Source organism: Phoxinus phoxinus (assembly GCF_949152265.1).
Source record: "Phoxinus phoxinus genome assembly, chromosome: 23".
NCBI lineage: Eukaryota > Metazoa > Chordata > Actinopteri > Cypriniformes > Leuciscidae > Phoxinus > Phoxinus phoxinus.
The window spans coordinates 6,436,789-6,456,123 of record NC_136898.1 but is presented as its reverse complement, the minus strand read 5'-3'; the positions used below and the strand labels follow the sequence as shown (position 1 = coordinate 6,456,123).

The 19,335-nt window shown below is 35.5% G+C and overlaps 3 protein-coding genes across 6 annotated transcripts in view; 1 reads left to right on the top strand and 2 right to left on the bottom strand.

Annotated features, from left to right (window-relative positions):
- LOC306991784 (trace amine-associated receptor 13c-like) overlaps positions 1-9,094 on the bottom strand; it is an 81,439-nt gene extending 72,345 nt beyond the window's left edge. For both annotated transcript variants that reach the window (XR_013796166.1, XM_079599958.1), the window contains exons 1-2: positions 8,996-9,094; positions 7,299-7,406 (exon numbers count right to left, since the gene is read on the bottom strand). The gene's annotated coding sequence lies outside the window, so the exon portion shown is untranslated. The remainder of the gene's footprint in view (positions 1-7,298; positions 7,407-8,995) is intronic.
- LOC306991786 (trace amine-associated receptor 13c-like) lies at positions 1,430-2,425 on the bottom strand (the record flags this gene model as incomplete). The annotated part of the gene is made up of 1 exon (XM_079599960.1): positions 1,430-2,425. One exon carries the CDS (start codon positions 2,423-2,425, stop codon positions 1,430-1,432), a length of 996 nt encoding a protein of 331 aa, XP_079456086.1.
- Positions 8,197-14,816, top strand: LOC306991788 (GTPase IMAP family member 2). Of its 3 annotated transcripts, none has more exons than XM_079599963.1 (3): positions 8,197-8,372; positions 13,437-13,507; positions 13,999-14,816. In XM_079599963.1, the coding sequence occupies exons 1-3, from the start codon at positions 8,257-8,259 to the stop codon at positions 14,646-14,648; spliced, it is 837 nt and encodes a 278-aa protein (XP_079456089.1). In that variant the 5' UTR covers positions 8,197-8,256; the 3' UTR covers positions 14,649-14,816. The 3 variants fall into 3 exon arrangements, with proteins under 3 accessions (XP_079456089.1, XP_079456090.1, XP_079456088.1); XM_079599964.1 differs by lacking the exon at positions 8,197-8,372 and adding an exon at positions 10,887-11,010; XM_079599962.1 differs by lacking the exon at positions 8,197-8,372 and adding an exon at positions 11,808-13,328.
- Positions 14,817-19,335: the final 4,519 nt, after the last annotated feature.

Below are 19,335 nucleotides of genomic sequence, written 5' to 3'. Positions count from 1 at the left end.
GTACAATTTTACTTCTTGTGTATAAAATAAATGTCAAATTTACACTATGGCATTTCAAGCACAAGACTAGACAATCACTGAAAAAGGTTTATAAATGCATTTGTATTGAATTAAAATCAACTCATTTTATTAATTATGAGTTGATTAAATTGAATAGTTAAATTTGATCATTTAAATTATTAGACATTTTATTAATATAGCCTATACCTTTTTACTCACAAGCACCGTTAAAACTATATTATTAACACATTTTAAAATTCATTTCAGTCTAAAAGAATGATTTTTTAAAAAGTACTATAAAAACAACTGTATGAACAATGATTTTGCCAATTGGCCAACAATGTGACCTATAACAATAACCTTGTCAGTTTCCATGACCGGCATACTTTATGTCAGTTTAAATTAAAGGAGGCCTACAATTTTAATAAGAAACATTAATTTGTATACTAGATCTAGATTTATTGATTACAGTATCACCTATTGAAAGAAAGTCTGCACAGTATTTCTGGTTAGACATGCTGGGCTCCAAATCTCCATAGCTGTGTGTTAGATAAGTTAAATACAGTACAGGCACTATGGGAACAGACAAAAAGAAATGCTTAATAACTGTCCATATCATCACTCAAACTAATCCTTAGTCATTTTATCCCGTCTCTATCTCATTTGTCTTGATCCTCGTGTATTACAAATTTTAACCACTGGTAGAAATAATCTTTAGTGTTGAAGTCTTTCACTTAAATTAAAGATTATCTCTGAAATAACACTTGAACATTGCAAAAAAAATGTATTTATATTTTCTCTTAACTTCTATCCTTTGGAAAGCGACTTTTCCCCATCACACCACATCACAGTTCTTTAGCGTTTGCAGATAAACCCAAACTCAATATTTAAAAAAGTCCCTGAAGACTACACATTTATATTGTGATTAACACTATTAAACAGCATTATTCTTCATGTATAAACAAGATTTGAGCTTGCATCAGTTTTCCACTCTGAGTTTGTAAATTCTTAGAAAGAAGTTGTTTAAATGATCTTAGTCATTTGAAGGCCTTTAAGAGAACAAATGGGGATTGATACGGTGTCAAAACCATAAGCTACACAGAGATTGATCCTATCTTATCTTTCACAATGAAGATCACACCACTTTATCTGGAGACAGATGATCTTAAGGGGATAATTGACCCCAAAATGTCATTATTTACAACCTCATATTGTCCTAAACCTGTACGCATTTCTTTCTGATGTAGAACAGAAATATTTTAAAGAATGCTGAGATGTTTCTTAAAATGTTTTATATTCCACATAAGAAAAAGTTATACAGTTTTGGAACAATATAGGGGTGAATAGATGGCATCATTTTAATTTGGGGGTAAACTATACCCTTCATATGTGCTTTACATAACGTTTACAGTAATGCAACAGCAGGAGATCATTTCTCTTCCATAAATAGGTTGAAGTATTCTGATGAAGGTTTGAATATTTTCAGAGTCAAAATGTATTTTGCTGATATTCTAAACCATCTATAAAACATTGCATAAATAAGTGGATTCATGCATGAATTCATGCATAAAATCCAATACATTATATTAATTACAAAGGAGTCACCTGTGTCTTGACCAACAGTAAGAGCAGCTATATAATATGGTATCCAACAAAGAAGATAAACAATTACAACGATACCTAAGGTTCTTGCAGCCTTTGTTTCTGACTTGGCCTTTTTGTCTGTGAGTGAATTCATATGCTTTGCTTGACGTTTTGCTACGACACAGATTTTCAGATATAAAGTAATGATTAAACAACAAGGTGTCACTAAAGTAATTAAGACATCTGTTATGATATATCCCAACTTAATAACGAGTACACATTCTCCAATACACTTATAATTTTTCTCTGGATAGAGTAGAGAATCGTACAAAAGAAAAAAAGAATAAACGCAGGAAAATACCCAGTTTGCAACAATAGAAAAAACTGCTCTGTTAATATTTACCCTTGATGGATATCGCAAAGGGTCATTCACAGCAATGTAACGATCCACAGATATAATAATTAAATTACCAAGAGATGCTGTTACAACCACATAGAAAATAAAAGGAAATATCGAGCAAAATATTTCTCCAAAGAACCAGCACGGCTCGATCAATTTGATACCCTGTACTGGCATAAGAATCAGTCCCACAATCAGATCAGCCACTGCCAGAGAAAAGATCAGCACATTGGTTGGAGTGTGAAGCTGCTTGAAGTGAGAGATTGAGATGATCACCAGCAAGTTCAGAAAAACAGTGAACACTGATATTGTAGAAATGAATATGTATACAATAATGTACTCGAATCCAGGTTTTACATTTTTGGTACAAGACAAATTGTTGTTCGGAAAGCAGTATTGGATTGTTTCATTTTCCGTGTTTGTTGCGCCCCAGTTAGACATATTGAGGATAGCTCAATCTATGCTTCATAAGAGACCTATTCCAAATCTGTACGAGGATGCTTGTCAAGTTTGTCCTCCTGGAGCATTACTGACATGACTGTTATATACTTGCAGAACGCGCAGAGACCACCCATTCAACATGACGTCTGATTATTCACCTTTCAACCCACTTACTAGTTAAATATTCATAGATGGGATTAATCTGATTCATACAGTTTTGACATAAATTAATAATATTTTATTAAAAGAGAATATTCATACAGTTTTGACATAAATTAATAATATTTTAATAAAAGAGAATATTTCAGAGCTTATTTTAAAGGTACATTTTACACATTAAGGTATCTGCACAGACACACTTGCTGTAGGTTTGACAAACTACTATTAGAACTAATCGTTCTACTGCCATACATTCTACTTGAAATTACTACTTAAGTTATGCATGTTAATATACAATACAAATTAAAAGCTTGAAGCTTTAGACATGTAATACTTTAGACATGTCCCTGTAAATTCTAATAAAATTAATCTTCAAAGTAAATAGACATGTAAAATTTGCTCAAAATGACTAAATTATAGTCATACTGTATTATTATTATTAAAATATCATATTTTAAAAAATTATATCAGAACCACAAATATTCTCACATTGCATTAATATACATTATATTATTGTAATGCTCTACTGGGTGGTTGCCCTGCATGCTTAACAAACAAACTACAGCTAGTTCAAAACACAGCAGCTCGAGTTCTTACCAGAACCAGGAAGTATGACCATATTAGCCCCGTTCTGTCAACACTGCATTGGCTGCCTATTAAACATCGTATACATTTTAAAATATTGCTGATTACTTACAAAGCACTAAATGGTTTAGCTCCGCAGTACTTGAGCGAGCTAGCATACACATAATGCATAAAAAAATAGTAAAACGCAGCGCACATCGCTGTCACTTTTTACCCAGCCGTCCAATCACAGTGGAGGAGGGGCGTGATTAATACCACATCATATCATAGCAACAAAGCGTCTCAACTGAAAAAAAAAACTGTGCTGCCAAAACGCTCTCAAGCACCCATAGCTCGCCGTTTTCAGTAGGGCTGGGAAAAAAATGATTTGATTTAAAAATCGAGTTGGTAGGTCAAATCGATTCATATTTTCAAAAAATAATTTTTTTTAGATTTTTTTTCTCCCCCTCTTCAGTATTGCGTATAATTAAGGCTGGGCGATAAATCTATTAATTCGAATGTGTAGTGTACGTCGATATGTTTGAATGAAAACCGGTTTTATCTGTAATATCCACAGACGCTCCCCTCTGGGCTCTCGTAGTTCCGACCGCTTAGCGCGTTTGCCATAGAGCTACACAAACAACATGGCAAATGAACAAGACCGAGGCTGCACAAGCACACCCGCCAAAAACATTTGCAAACTGAATCTGCAGGGCTGCCAACTCTCACGCATTCATCGTGAGACTCAGTTGTAGTTCAGACTCAACTGCTCAGCCGCAGTTGTCACTTTTCACACGCTCTCACGCCACATCGCGAAGCAAAGAGGACACTGACACCGACAGAAGGTTACGGGACTATTAATATATAACAAATTCTCAGCTCTCAGTTTCTGTCAATTTAATTACAAAATTCAAACAATAAACACCGTTTTGGCACTTGTAAATGTGACGTGACAGATCTCAGTTCAAGCGGCACGTGAACCGATCATGTTACTACCAACTTAGTTAATATAAATAAACACGAATGATCAATAGGTAATTTGAAAGATACAGTTCAACTTACCAAAATGTAATAAAATCGATCGATCAAGTGTTTTTTTAACCGCGGAAAGGCCCATAAACAGCAGGAGAACAGTCACGTAGCGTTACGTTTACCTCAGGAAAGCCATTTAATAACCATAACACGTTAGTTGGACTTAAACAATTGTCTGTAGAGAGGAGTATTTAGCTAAATATGTAACTATATTACATATTTATTATATTTTTACCTATATCATAAAATAATATAACGTTGTCATTATAAAAAACGCATTAAAATACATTTGAGATGTTATTTTTAACCTTTAATAATAATACCAGCTGACAGGGCTCTGTATGTTTACAGTAGGTGAGGTTTTTTTGGAGGAGAAAAATTAACATAACACATTAACGTATCTACCGTACCTAATATTTATCCAAAGGAATCGATATTGAATCAAGATCAGAATCAAATCACAAGAATTGAAATTGTGAAATTTGTGTCAAGCAATAAACAGTAGCATACAATCAGTGTACCACCATGTAAACATTGTGTTGTCACTAAACTTAATAAAATTCTGTTTAGTCACCAACTGTTTTGACAATCACAATACAGTTATAATTGTGATGCAAGTGTTTTTTTACATCTCCACCAATCCCAATCCACCCATTTTATGTTATGTTACATTTTCACTGTTTACAAAGGCAGGGCAGGGCCTGCCATCTTGGCTTGTTGTTTCTGATTGCACTTTATATAATTAAATAAAGCTAAAACTTGTGTTTTGAACAATTTATCTGTCATCTGCAGATTGATTTTAAATAGGGGGGGGGGGAGTCGATTTAAATCGTAAATCGAATTTTTTGTGAAAAAATCAGGGATTTTTTTTTAGGACATATCGCCCAGCCCTAGTTTTCAACAGATCGCCTAGCGTTTTCAGCTGGCTAAAAACTCTTTGGTGGACACACGGCCTAAGATTACCTGAGATTGCAGCAACATGTGTTAACTGACCATCTAACAGACAGACCACTAGTATACATATAGTGCTTGAGGTTGTTGCTGAAACCTTGTGTGTTTATGCACACAGAAACATTCACAAAATCTTTTTTCTGCCAAATATTCCAAAGTAAACCATACATTTAAGTGACACTTTTGTTGGTCTTGTACAAAGTTTGATAAATTTAAGTGTTTTGGTGTAATAATGAGAAACTCACTCCCAATGGGAAAGGATCTCAGCAACCACCTCTATGATAGCTCTGGTTGCATCAGCTCAAGTCTGTTTGCCTAACACCTTTTATTGTTAGGCTTCAACAGCATGTTTAATGAGACTACAGATGACAAATGTCAGAGACAAGTGCAAACAGAGTCTCGAGAGAGAGTTACATATTTTGTGTTGATTGGTCACAAGTGTTCACAGAATTATTGCATCATAAGTCAAGCACAGAGACACCAGAGACCATGCCGAACTACATTTTACACTTAAATTAACATTGAAGGAGGAGACATCATTACAGATACAAACATTTGTGATTTAGGTGCTAAAAGCCTTTCCAGAGCATAACACTGTTAAATATATAACGTGGTCAAAAAAGTGTTAATTGGTCACAAAAGAGAGTCATCATGTCATAAGTGTGAAGAACACTGAAGCTTGTTGAACTTTGACTCTTTCCTTTAAACACGTACCTTCATGATGGAGTAATTTGACAGTATTACTCAAATTACATTTTTGTCCTTATCTTCTTAGGGATGATGAATCTGTTGATTACCTATATCTATCTACTTTTCTACTTAGGGCTCTCAAACACACACAGCATTCACATAGGCTTCACACACCTACTGACCAATCATTTGCAATGATTTGTCTTACACTTTTATAGTTTCTAGATTTAGAATGACATGAGTGCATGTAAATTTAACAGAATTTTTAGTTCCAAATCTTTATGATGAAATATTTTACAGCTGAAATGATTCAATATTTTAGAGCATACCTAGAAGCATGTATATTTTGAACCATTTTAATATTTTATCAATTTCCATGAATTTTCCAATTATTTAAAAGACTAAAAAATGATTTTAAAAATCATTTTAAACAGATCAAAAAGAGTCAAATCTATATGATTTAATATTTTTACAGCTGAGCATTTGAAGAAGCATGCATTTCATAACTAAAAATGCATTACTTTTACAGGCCTGGAAACCAGAATATTTAAACAATAGGCCTACATCCAGATAACTGTGGGAACCCTAGCATTAAAGTAGAATGGTGTCATTTCTCTGATGGTAATATATACAAATATATACAATAAAAATTAGCCATTCATGGGTAAACACTGTGGCTGCATGGTGCTCTCAAAACACTGCTTTTTGGCATGTCAACTTCTAAATCAACCAATGGCGTGAGTCTGACAGTAGCCGTGTTTAGCAACAATTTAGGAACTATCATTATTTTTGCAATATAATTTTAGTCGCCAGTTGCTCAGAAATTACACACTTCACCATATAGTACCTACACCGCATCCTAACCAGACGTGATGCGACAAATAATTTGTCTGTCCACACTAGACGCGACGCGACTGCAAGATGCGTAAAAATCTATCAAAACCCACAGCCAATCAGAACAGCGTGTGGGCGGGCTCTCGCGTCAAGTACACAGCATCAGAGAGTAATCCTGACGGCAATCGCAAGAAAATAGATATGTAGGCAAGATCTGAGATAAATTATCCATTGTTGCTTTTACAGCTACAAAGCTGGGAGCACTAAATTATATTCAAAGTCACATTACACGCTTTTAACATTAAATGAAGCACATAAACAGTGCCTGAGATTATCATTGCCACACTTTGTGTTTGTTGTTCCAGCGCGACGTCGCAAAAAAATAGAAACAGTTTCTAAAATAGAATCGTCGCGTGTCGCGGCTGGTTAGGACAAAAACTCTGATTAACATAAAAGACGCCTTTTATCGCGTGTCGCGGCGTCGCGTAGCGTGTGGTTAGGACACGGTGTTAAAGTGAGAACAAAACTTTTATCCTATAGAAAAAAGACATGGGATAGTTTTTAAAATGTATTTTTTTGTTGTTCTTTCTTTCTTTTTTTTGTGGGGGTGAACTATCACTTCGACTTTTTAAATTGTCCTTACTTGATTCTTTGGTTTACACAGTGGTGTAAATCCCTCTCTGTGTGCTGTTCTTCGAGTCGAGACCACGGTCATGTATGGTGAAGCTCATTAAGGCCTGTTGCTGGAGCCCTAAAAGAGGAAAGAAGAAGAATTAAGCAAGGGGTTCCTTAACAAAAGCCTTGTTGCATATCCACCTTTTACCTGACGAGCCTACTGCGTTTTGAAGCGTTTTGAACAGACTTCCAGTGTGGGGAACTTCCACTCAAAAAGACTAAAACGAATCATTTTAAATGATATGGTTGTTCTACAATCAATCCTTTTCTGTCAGATTGATTCCCTTTCATTCCCTTTTACCCCTACATGGGCAGGTAAGTATCCATAAAAATTCTACTCTTACTACAGTTTGATTAATTCTATATAAATTCAGTAAAATTTCACATAAAATATCCTGTCTTGAATCTGATTTCCCACTATTTAAACTGTGCAATGCTGAATATGAGTCTGAACATACTACATTTAATGTATGAATTTCTTCCACCACTGCATAGCCAATAGAATTGCCATAATTTCTGTTGTGAATACAGATATGCGATTTGATCATCTCTTAACAATACTATATTTTAAAAAAGGAATAAATATAGCTGCTGCTGTAAAAAACAGAATCTGGATTTTTTTTTTTTTTTTACCCATCAGTATAGATTTGAAAACTATTAAAATAATTTGTTTAAAATATTGATCCACTATTATTTATTTTGGCATACAGCTTTCCTTTTCATTAAGGCCTATTTTAACGTGCAGCTTGAGATCTACCATTGGCATTTGGAACACCCAAGGATGTATTATAGGTATTACTACCGTTGAGCTTATTTTTATGTCATCAATTTCTAACTTCTTGGAATTTGTATCAGCATTCCATCCAAAACTACTATAATTTACATATTCATGTTCCTAACATTTTTTTTAATACTTCTTTGACTGGATGGGTCTCAACATGCCCCCTTATGGAACACCAGTAGCCTATGTCATCTTTAACTTAAGTCTCCGAATGTCTAAAGCAACTCCGCCATTTCCACCTGCATCGCTGAGACTGACTAAGTATGTTTTAAAAGCCCCACTTCCTATTCTTAGTGCTTGAGACCTGAATACTTTTCTTTAACAGAGATACTGATGCCAAACTATAGCCTATGCTGCCGTAATATATAATTGGTTTTAGGATGCCATCTAGTGGAGAAGACTAATAAGATTAACGTCAATCAGATTTTATGTTCAATGTTTGCGAAAATACATAGAGAGAAAAGATTCGTAGCTTCTGATCAATACAGAATCGACCACATTTTTAAAAACGATTAATCCAATAATAGGTTTTTTTTTTTTTTTTTGCCAGCCCATCCTAAAACGGGATTTCCCCCTAGTTCCCCCTTATGCCAGACTAACGGCACACAGTGTGTATTAAATGATTCAGACAACTTAAAAGTTTTACAATTAGGGAAATTAATAGCAGCCTACCTTTGACAAAAACCCTCAAGTAAACCTCACCTTTATTGACAAGACATTTAGCAGCTAGGCTAACGGTCGGTCGGTCATTCAGTCAGTCAGCCTGATCGGTTTTCATTTAAAAAAAATCCATGTCCAATATTCGCTACTTAACATAAATAAAAGTTTATAAATATACATACAAATGAGTTTTGGCTGAATAAACTGTTTTTAAATAACTGTACCTGAAATGGGAGATTAAATAAACCATGCTGCTCTCGCGCTTGAGGGGAGGCCGTTTAAAGTTACACCAAGGAGAATTAACTATAAAGATTAACGATAAATATATAACGTTAGTTCTAAAAAATCGTTCTCAATATTAAAGTATAGCAGAGTTTACACCACACCTACAACGATAATGGCACAGAAAAATGATATCGTTGGAATCACTTTCAGAACTATTTGATCCAGCTAATGAACAATAAAAACATTGGCAGCCAATCATAATCCATCCTGCTGTAACGAGCTCGAGCATTTAAACAAGCAAGTGCTTAGAATCAACAAAACTCTGCTGTTTTTTACAGAGTTCTCGTTCGTTTTTATTGTGTATTAACATGCATAACTTAAGTAGTAAGTTCAAGTAGAATGTATGAAAGTAGTTGTTCTTGGCGTGTATATGGGCCTTAAACCTTAGAGCTCCCCATAAAGGCAGACTGGTGAACTAATTGATTTTGTCTACTTAAAGGTGGAGTAAGCAATTTCTGAAAAACACTGCTGATATTTAAAATCACCAAAACAAGCAAGTTTACCTAGCCTGGGAAAACCCAGACCACTTCCGGCAAATTTAGATTTGCTCTGCAAGTGGGTCTGGCAAAGAGCCCATTGAAACCCATTTCCAATCCGCCGAAATCGCGGCACAAATCAGAAACGTTTTACACGATGACGACAGAGCAGAGACGGTGACGCAGATTTTGTACATTACAGACATGGATGCCGCCGTGGAACATCACAACATCACTCGTTCGAATCAGCTATCGCGTCTGTTTCAAGCGATTTAAAATGGTCATTTTCGTTAACACAAACAGAGAATTGCTGAGAGTCTCGAGATGTTTCTCCGTCGCTCTGCATACGTCATGTCATTCATCGCTCTGATTGGTTTTAGATCTTTCCGACGTCCGTTGGTGACGCCCCTGTGGAAATGAATTGTCTATGGAGCTTTGCCAGACCCTTACTCAGTTACAACTGAGAGGGTCTGGGTTTTCCCAGGCTAAAGTTTACCCAAAAGGGTCACAAATTCAGCAACGGTCCGTGTATCATCTGATCATTTCATTTCCTATTTGGAATGGAATAACGAGAAATGAAAAAACAGCTTGTTTATTCGTTTTTTTGTTTAGTTTAAAAAACGAAAAATTAGATTTTGGCTCCATTTTTCGTTTGTGGTTTACAAATCGGTTTATGGGTTCGATATTTCGTCCGCGCTTGTGGGCGGCGCTGAAACGCCCCTTTCATCTGATTGGTCAAACCGCTCCGCCTTCAGTACGAGCTTTTCTTTCTGTCGGCAGAATAAGAGTCAGTACGAGTGCGGCACTAACATTATTGCACTTTAATAAAATAATGTCTGAAACCACCACTCACTTTTAAGTTACTATGCACAATATTATAAAACACCAAGTGTTTTGTTGCTCGGTCAGATCCGCTTTCAACATAATTTCTCAGAATTCGCTTATCTGCACTTTTAAAGTTTTATATGTAAAGACACTAATAGTATTACTTTTGATATAAAAATGACACTCCTGTCATATAACTTAAATGTTATTTTATTCTACATATAGGTCTCCTCTCATTGGGCAAGTTGAGATCACATGACCAGTTAAACACTGGTAACCTCCTGCTAATCAGGAGTGACAAATACGCAGGAGTACAAGATCATGTGACTTAAATAGTTATTCAGGCCATATTTACTCTCACTTGAACATTCCAGGTCTGTCAAATCCATGAGTTATCTTTTTTCTTACAGACTTTTTTCTTGAGCTGTGAGAGTGAGTTGTCACTCCACAGAACATAATACAATCATAATAAAAAAAAAGTATGACAACTATGATCTCAGTGTTTAGTGAGGACCTACATGGTAATTTTGATCCGCCCCTTTTCATAGTTTAAAAAAAGTTTCACTTTCAGTTAATGTGCAGACTCGTCTCAAGTTGTGTTTGTTTTTGTGTGAAATTATCTGAAACTTCGTACCGAGTCAGTATGTCAAAAGGTAAGCTTTTAAAAAAATGTTTGTGGTGTTTTAATTTTAAATAGTTAAGGCTCAATTGTGAGAATTCTTTGAAGCATTTATCATTTCAGAGACTCACTGAAGTAATAGAAGATAAAGTTGCGATTAGAGCTCAGCTGTAGTGTGTGGTGCTAGCAATGCCATGGTCTTAGGTCTGTTTCCAAGGGAACACACATTGTTGTAAATGTTTGAATTCACTATGGATTGATTTGTAAAACATTGTGTGCCTATCTGAAAAGCTTTGAGAAGTCCTTAAAAGAGCAATATAATATTTTGTTAACATTAAATTAGCAAAAACTAAAAATGATTATTTCTATACAGCATCATGTTAATTTGAACATTTACTCATACATTTTTTAAATCAGAACTCAACATATAGTGAATGCACTTTAAACTGCATTTATTTATTAAACCGATATTGCTCAATTCAAAGTAGCTTACAAATTAGGTGCGATTACTTATAGGGGTCAATCGGATGCCCATTTTCCACAAGTTGGTATGAGGGTCTTCATGTAAAGTTTGTAACATACTTTGGTTAAAATTCCTCAATGGTTGTGTAAAACACCCTTTTTACCTTCTCAAAAACATCTCTGTTCACAGCGACCCGTTTCGGTGCATGTCTCTTTAAATGATAATAAGCAACTGCTCAACTGCTAAAAGTAGGAAATCTTAATGATCCCCTAAATTTTGATTCATCCAACGTTTACCTTTCTGCTGCCAACCCTGCTTGCCCTTCAACTATGCTTAGTGTATTCTCAAAACGGTCCATCTACAAAATCATAGCAGAGCATTTATCTTCAGCAGGGGAAATTCGAGACTAATATTAGTAAACTTGTCTCTTTTGAAGATCAGACTCATTGCCAGTCACTGCCTGAAGTAAAAGATTGCTGCCAACTCTCACGCATTGACCGTGAGACTCAAGTAATTGTCACTTTTCACATCTCTCTCTCTACGCCAATCATCCATTTTCTCACGCAACTTACCGAAATGTATATTCCTCATTCATAATATCGACCAATCAGTGTTTTTCAACCGCGCAAAGAGGTCAATATAACTGCTGGAGGACAATTATGTCACATAACATTTACCTCAGGAAAGCCATTTAATGACCATGATATATAGCACGTTATTTTGGCTAGAAAAAAGAGCTATAGAGAGTATTTTACTAATTATGTGTAGGCCCATTATATTACATATTTATTATATTTTTTACTTCTTCATATTTATATCATTAAATACAGTTGTTATTATGATCAAAAACGCATTATATTTCATTACATTTTTTATTTTTATTACATTTTTACTGCCGACGGTGGGTCTCCTTTCCAAGCAATTTACTAGCGTTGCCATAGGAACGCTTAGGCTTTTGTCACCCGGAAGAACATCTATTACTGTTGTGACGTCATGGTGAATTGTCGTATACAAATGGCTGAGGGAGTAAATATGCTAATACGGGACAATCTGTCTGCGATCGTGGGCAGAGCATGAGCAATATGACATCTTATTGCTCAGAAAATCCAAACGGCTTGATTATTGAGAGTGTTTAGACTTTTTGAGGATTTAAAAAAAAGGAGTGAATGGATTTTTTTCATTGTATGGAGGTGGTTGTGTCCACACTGCAAAGACGCACCATATAAAAGTGAATTTTGCATCCGATTACCCCTTTAACAGACTCTAACATGATTCATAAATGCTGTAAAAACACACTGCTCAGGTCATGTTAGTTTGATGATGGATTTCAAAACTGCTTTTGTGGACTTCATTACAGGACATGACCACACTCATCAGTTCTGTGGAGACATAAATTTTTTTCTGATAGGGGCAAACCGATGGTGTAACTGTCTGGTGGGAAATAAAATTATTGGGTATGAACATTTCCTGCCAGAGCAGTCTGCTGAAGAGGTATCGCTGCAGATAGGAGTCAAATGGATTACTGTTATTCAAGAGCCTCAGACTGTAATTGAGAAGTACATGGAGACATCATCTAGGTGTCCATGTATGATTTTATTTGTTCTGCAGCGTGACCATGTTTTTCGAAGGGATATGGAAATGTTTGCACATTTTCAGCAAAAGTTTGGAAAGAAAATGGAGGAAAATACTGTTGTAGTTCTGGTCAGTAGCGAAGATAAGACATCAGTAAGGCCAAACAAAGAAACCGATAAGAACATGGATAGCATTCTCCATCAATGTGGAAGGAAAGTGTGTGATTTTAACAAAAATCTGGAGCAACGTGACTTAATCGAACAACTGATTACCTGTCACAAAAGTGGGCCTGAGCTCCAAGTATACAAGCATGAAAGGTATACTATATGAGTTTATATGTGGTCACATATGAGTTTATCCAGATGATTGTACCCTTTCCAGAGAGATCATATCCATTCCTTGATCCATATTCTATTTAACTGCAGATCATCACACAGGACCACATCTGTGGAAAGGGAGATCCGGAATCCACGAATGGCACAAGAGCATATACCAGGTAACAACCATTCAAATCTAAATTATCAAAGCATATAATAACAAAAATGGAATCTGCATTTCTACCTGTGAAATAAACTAAGAAAGACACTAAGAAATGTTTTTTTAGACTTAGATAGAGGATAGCCTTTCATGTAAAGAGTGGAGATGGTCAATTGCTGATTTGTTTGATACTTACAAGACTATCACAAGTCTTTCTTGCCATTTCAACTACCTTGGTGACATATTTAAAGGGATAGTTCACCCAAAAATGAAAATCCTGTCATCATTTACTCACACACAAGTTGTTTCAGACCTGTATGAATTTCTTTCTTCTGCTGAACACAAAATATATTTTCTAGAACGTCGGTAACCAAACAGCTGATCTATCCCTTTAAATCAGTTAAATGTAGAATTAGAACAGAAAGGATGCAGTTTTTGAAATTGAAATAAAATTATTTTATTTTTAATTTATATTGTTACATGCAGCATATTAATTATATTATATTTAAGGAGGTAACCAAGCTGCCATCAAGAAGAAAAACACCTTGACCATTGCGCTACTGGGAAAGACAGGAAGTGGAAAGAGCGCTACCGGAAACACCATCCTGAGAAATCATCATTTTGAATCATTTGCCAGTTCTGTGCCAGTAACACAGGTGTGCCAGATGGCAGAGGAAACTGTTTGTGGAATCAAGATCAGGGTTATAGACACCCCAGATTTCTTTGATGAAGACAGGAGAAAACAGGAGAAGCAGATAAAGAAATGCAAAGAACTCGGGCAGCCAGGGCCTGACGTGTATTTGCTGGTCACGGAACTTGGCCGTTACACCGATGGCGAGAGAGCAATACTTCCGAACATACAGAGAGCGTTTGGTGTGGACGTGGTAAAAGAAACCATTGTTCTGTTCACAAGCAAGGAGAAATTAAGAGGGAAAACTGTATCAGAGTACATTAAAAACACTGACACGCAACTGCAAGAGTTGATCTCAACATGTGGGTCAAGGTGTCATGCATTTAACAATAATGACCGCAATGTTTCTCAGGTTGAGAGACTATTGGAGATGATTTTAGAGATGAAGAGGAAAAATGGAAATACAGACATTTTAGAAGACTACTCATATTCTAAAGAATCAGAGAAAAGGGACTGCAGAATCCAGTAGACACTGGCAAATGATTCATAGTTGTTTGAGTCATGACTCATGAGTCATTCGTTGTCTTTTGTTCCGTGCAAGTTGTTTGATTTGAAGACATGTTTAGATAATTTTTGCTATAATCAAATTAATACACATCATTGTTATACAAATAAAGATATTTTATTTAAAAATCTCATTCATGCACTACATTTTCATTTAAACAACTAAACAAAAACATATATTGACATATATCAGATTTTTTGCACCATTTTTATGTGTTGTTGAGGTAATATTTTCAGAGAATGTGGTCCATACAAGTCTACATATTCTTTGGGATGTTTCAAGAATGCTCCAAAGTTTTATATTTTACAATAATGACAAGAGAATGCCAACTATTGTGGCATTGATCATCTCAGTCTATATTTAACATTCCTTCTGAAAAATATTTTTCATAGTTTCTTCCTTATAAGAAACATTCAGAAGAATTTCTTCCTGTTGAGAAACATTCTGCATAGCATCTGATCAGCACAGATGCCAAACAGATAGTGTTTACCGATTGTTGGTAAAAACAAGCACAGCGTCAGTTCAGACAGGCCACGTACAGGCATAGGTTGCGATCAGCGTTTTTGTTGTTTACATGGAGAAGATAAAGGCATCATTTTCAAAACCTTGCACTTTGAAACCCGTTTGCCCCCAAAACACTGTTGTCGTGTAAATGAACGGCCAAAATGCATAAAAAGTCTTCCATTTTCTGTTGAAAACAGTGTCGTTTAAACATGCCCTCAGAGTCAGACCTTCTAAAAATCAGCATTCTTATGTGGCGGGGGACGTCAAATTGTGAAGAGAATGATAGAAAAGCACCAGAAATTATACTTATTATACAAGTTCGTTACCAATATGTGGGTGTATAGGGAGACATAGGCAAGGGAGTATAAAATGGGGCAAATACAAAGTTCTGGCATGAAACTCTAGATGGTGCAGGCTAATAGGTCATTTTACTCACCTGTTCATAATCACATCGTTATCTATTGGACACAGCTGATTGGTTTCTGCCGTATCTGTAGCCAATGAGCTCGCTGCTCAACCTTCAAATTTGGGTGGCATTTGCCTTAGCAGTGCAGTGTGCTTTCAGAAACCCTCCAACTTCCCCAGCTGCACCTGTATAGAGCTGCTATGGGTAATTCATGTACGCTGCATTGTACAGCAGCAGTATGTCTTGCTTGCTCACAGCAGTGTGTCGTGTATGTATTGGCAGTAGCAAGTCTCATACTCTCATACAGTAGCAGCAATAACAGCAGCAGGAGTAGCAGCATAGCAGATCCCCCAAGACCAAACATACAACATTGTCTTACCCATTACCATGCCAATAACTCTGAGAGTTGTCATGACAGAACTGTATTAAAGCATACCAAAAGGTTAAAACTGTCAATACATTAATATTGCCAGGGCTCAATATTCACATGTAACAAAAAGGAACAAGAAAAATAAAGAGAAACTTAAACAACTGCAATATACACACACACAAAAAAAAGAGAAAAAAAAAAAAAAAAAAAAAAAAAAGAAACAGAAAGTTTACAGGAGTGAACTGGCCTGCTACGGCCCTCAATTCTCACACCACCACACTTAAAAGGTAACTGTCGCCAAAATGCAACCTAGGGTCTTTTTGTTAATCTACCCGAGGCAAACTTTCGTTTAGAAGCATAGTTAGAATGGAAACGCCACTATTAAGTTTGACCGTAGGAGAGAAAGCTAGTTCCATATAAATTCACGGATAATTTGTTGTTTTGTCGTTAGTGAAAATCAATATTGACCTTGTATTTGAAAAAGGATCCTCATATAAGATTCAGAGTCAGTTCATTCGCATTCAGAGATCTATTTTTGAATGACAAAATGCCGGCGGACACAGCTACAGTGAGTTGTTCAAAATCGTTCTTTTTAGTAAACTTTGTGTGCACAAACAATGTTCTCAATGCTCAAGTTCATGTGTAGAGCCCCTGGTGATACTTCGAGCAAAGTTTCATGTTGTGTCAAGCCTTCTTAGTGTTTTCAACATAGGCCTAGCTATTTAAAATGCTATCATATACGTGCCCCTATAGCTCTCCCATTCAAAAGGCAATTTGACCGAAAACGAAAATACGATCAAACTTAAAAGTGGTGTTTTCATTGTAATTATGCTTTTAAATTAAAGTTTGCCTCGGGTAGATTAACAAAAATAGCCTAGGTTGCATTTTGGTGACAGTTACCCTTTAATACACACACACACAACACTCTGGTGAGATCACTTCAACCTATGAAGCACGGCACTCAATGGACACGCCATTAAAATGACAGCAGCCAAACCCTTCTCCCACTCCTCTAAACACCAAAAGAAGAAAACTAAATAAACAAACTACCAATAATTAGCTGGTGCTAACCAGCCTCAAATAAAATCACAAGTTTCACAAAACAACAAAAGACACAAAGAAAAACAATATTCAATCAGTCACTTAACTTAAAGGTACACTGTGTAGGAATTTCTCCCATCTAGCGGTGATATTGTATTTTGCATTCAAACGAATAGTGTTCTCTAGCGCCTCGCTTTTTCAAATGCGTGTTGCAATACGGTAGCCGTTATGTACCAAGAAGCTATGACAACATGTCTTCCAATATCACTTCATCGGGTTTTCTTTCGGGTGATGAGGTTCATTATTTCAAACAAACGGCAACTTGACACACAACGAACAAACAAATGTTACAGTATGAATCACATACTGTAAAAAAGCATCCCCTGAGGCTCGGCATAAGTAGGCCTATGATCCTGCATTATGAAGTACCGTGCAGTGCAGCATTTCAAATTTGCCGGGACAGTGACAAGCGCCTCTCACTGATCTCCTTGTCCGTTTCAGCTGGTTTCAGTCACATGACAACGTCAGTGGAGAATGGCACATATTTCATCATAACATTGTGATATACATCATATACATAATTCAACCGCTATATTGCTAAATGTACCTGATTTTTTCATATCAACAGAAAAATATACCGGGATAACCTGCCTCTCTTGAGACTCTCTTGCTTCGCAGCATAGTTAATGATATGCTAAAGCCCGCAGGCAAGATTAAGTGATTGTTACAAGGTATTTTGTGACGGTATTCCAGCCTTATGAAATCAAATGAAGATAAAAGACATTAAAATCTCTCTAGATATCAGCAGAGGATGATTAAATAAGTCCACAAACAGCGTTACCAGCTTTTTGTCATACGTCTACAGAAGTTCTTATTTAGAATTAAAGATGTTTGGATGTTGATCTTTTATTCAAAATATTTAAGAGTAATTTAACATTGGGGATTTTGCTGTGAATGGACTTTTTATTTCCTGTTGTGTTCTACATAGTTTAGTCATGTCTCAAACTGGAAATTTAAGACCATAGCGTGCTTTAAACATGCAAGTTCCCATGTCAAGTTGCTTTGTAAGGTTCTCTATTTAAAGAAACTAACAGGAAATTCTGGGAACCCTAAAAATAAAATGCATTTCTGTAGCTTAGATAACTAGCTATAACGTGAATACATTAAGTGATTTTTTTTTTATCTTGAATTAAAAAAAAACATCTTGAATGTAAATTAAACTGCTTTGGATAAAAATGGATTGCCAAATGCCTAGATGTAAATATGCTTATTTTCTGCACAGTCAAAAGCCATATAATCCATAAATATTATTGTTTTAACCTTTTAACTGTCAACCCCGTTTTGTGATCTGAACTTAAATGATTGTAATTCATGAATGCTTTGGAATGTAGATCTATTTGGTCCCTTTTTAAAGAAGACACTGCTTTAAAAAAAAGTCAAAAATTTAATTCAGCTTATATATATATATATGAGTCTGTATTATGATGTGTGTGTGTGTTTCTCTCCCTCCGTTGTTTCCGCTGTCTCTCCCTTTATATATACACACATACATGGATACGGTATTTAAAAAATTGCTTTGCACTGTTAGACACAGTATTTTTTCTTTGTGAAATGAAAAAATAAATATAGGCTAGTGTATTAATGGGTCTTAATTAGGGGTGTAACAATATATCGTGTCACAAAATAGCGCAATACAAAAATGCAACAATAAGTATTGTGTTGTGTATAGTTATAAGTATTGTGTATAGTTCACCCAAAATGAAAATTACTGAGAAAAAAATTCACGTTTACAGAGTTTGTGTCAGTACTACATTAAATTACTATATAATGTTGAATATAATGCAATGGGGGAATATTCGTGGGTCCTGATAGTGCCAAATGGCTTATGTTACCAGTAAAAAGTGGCATACAGTATTTTAAATATATCTAGTCATTGACTGAGTGCAAGCATACTTGTCTAAAATAATTCTGTATTTTAAGCTTCAGAATCATTCTGGTGTCACCATTGTCATATGCATTGGGTTACCAACTACAAGTGTATATTTATTTCCACCCCGAATGTAATACCAAATTTTGCATTTTAATAATCTTTTACCATGTGTCTTGGAGTATCGCAATAATATAGTATTGTGAGTTCAGTTTCGTGATATATATAGAATCGTGACTTGAGGGTATCCTTACACCCCTATCCTAATACATCACAAATATATACATTCAAAACACATGCAAACCTCTTGTTTTCACAGTATATCCATTTTACTTGTATTTAAAAATTTTACATTTATTTACACAGTATAACTGATTCTTAACAGATGTTAAATGTTAGATAA

Excerpts from the sequence above, each read along its gene's own strand:
- LOC306991788 (XM_079599962.1), top strand. The coding sequence starts at position 12,757 with ATGATGGATTTCAAAACTGCTTTTGTGGACTTCATTACAGGACATGAC. Across the intron at positions 13,329-13,436 it reads CAAGTATACAAGCATGAAAG|ATCATCACACAGGACCACAT; the intron begins GTATACTATATG and ends ATTTAACTGCAG. Across the intron at positions 13,508-13,998 it reads GGCACAAGAGCATATACCAG|GAGGTAACCAAGCTGCCATC; the intron begins GTAACAACCATT and ends ATTATATTTAAG.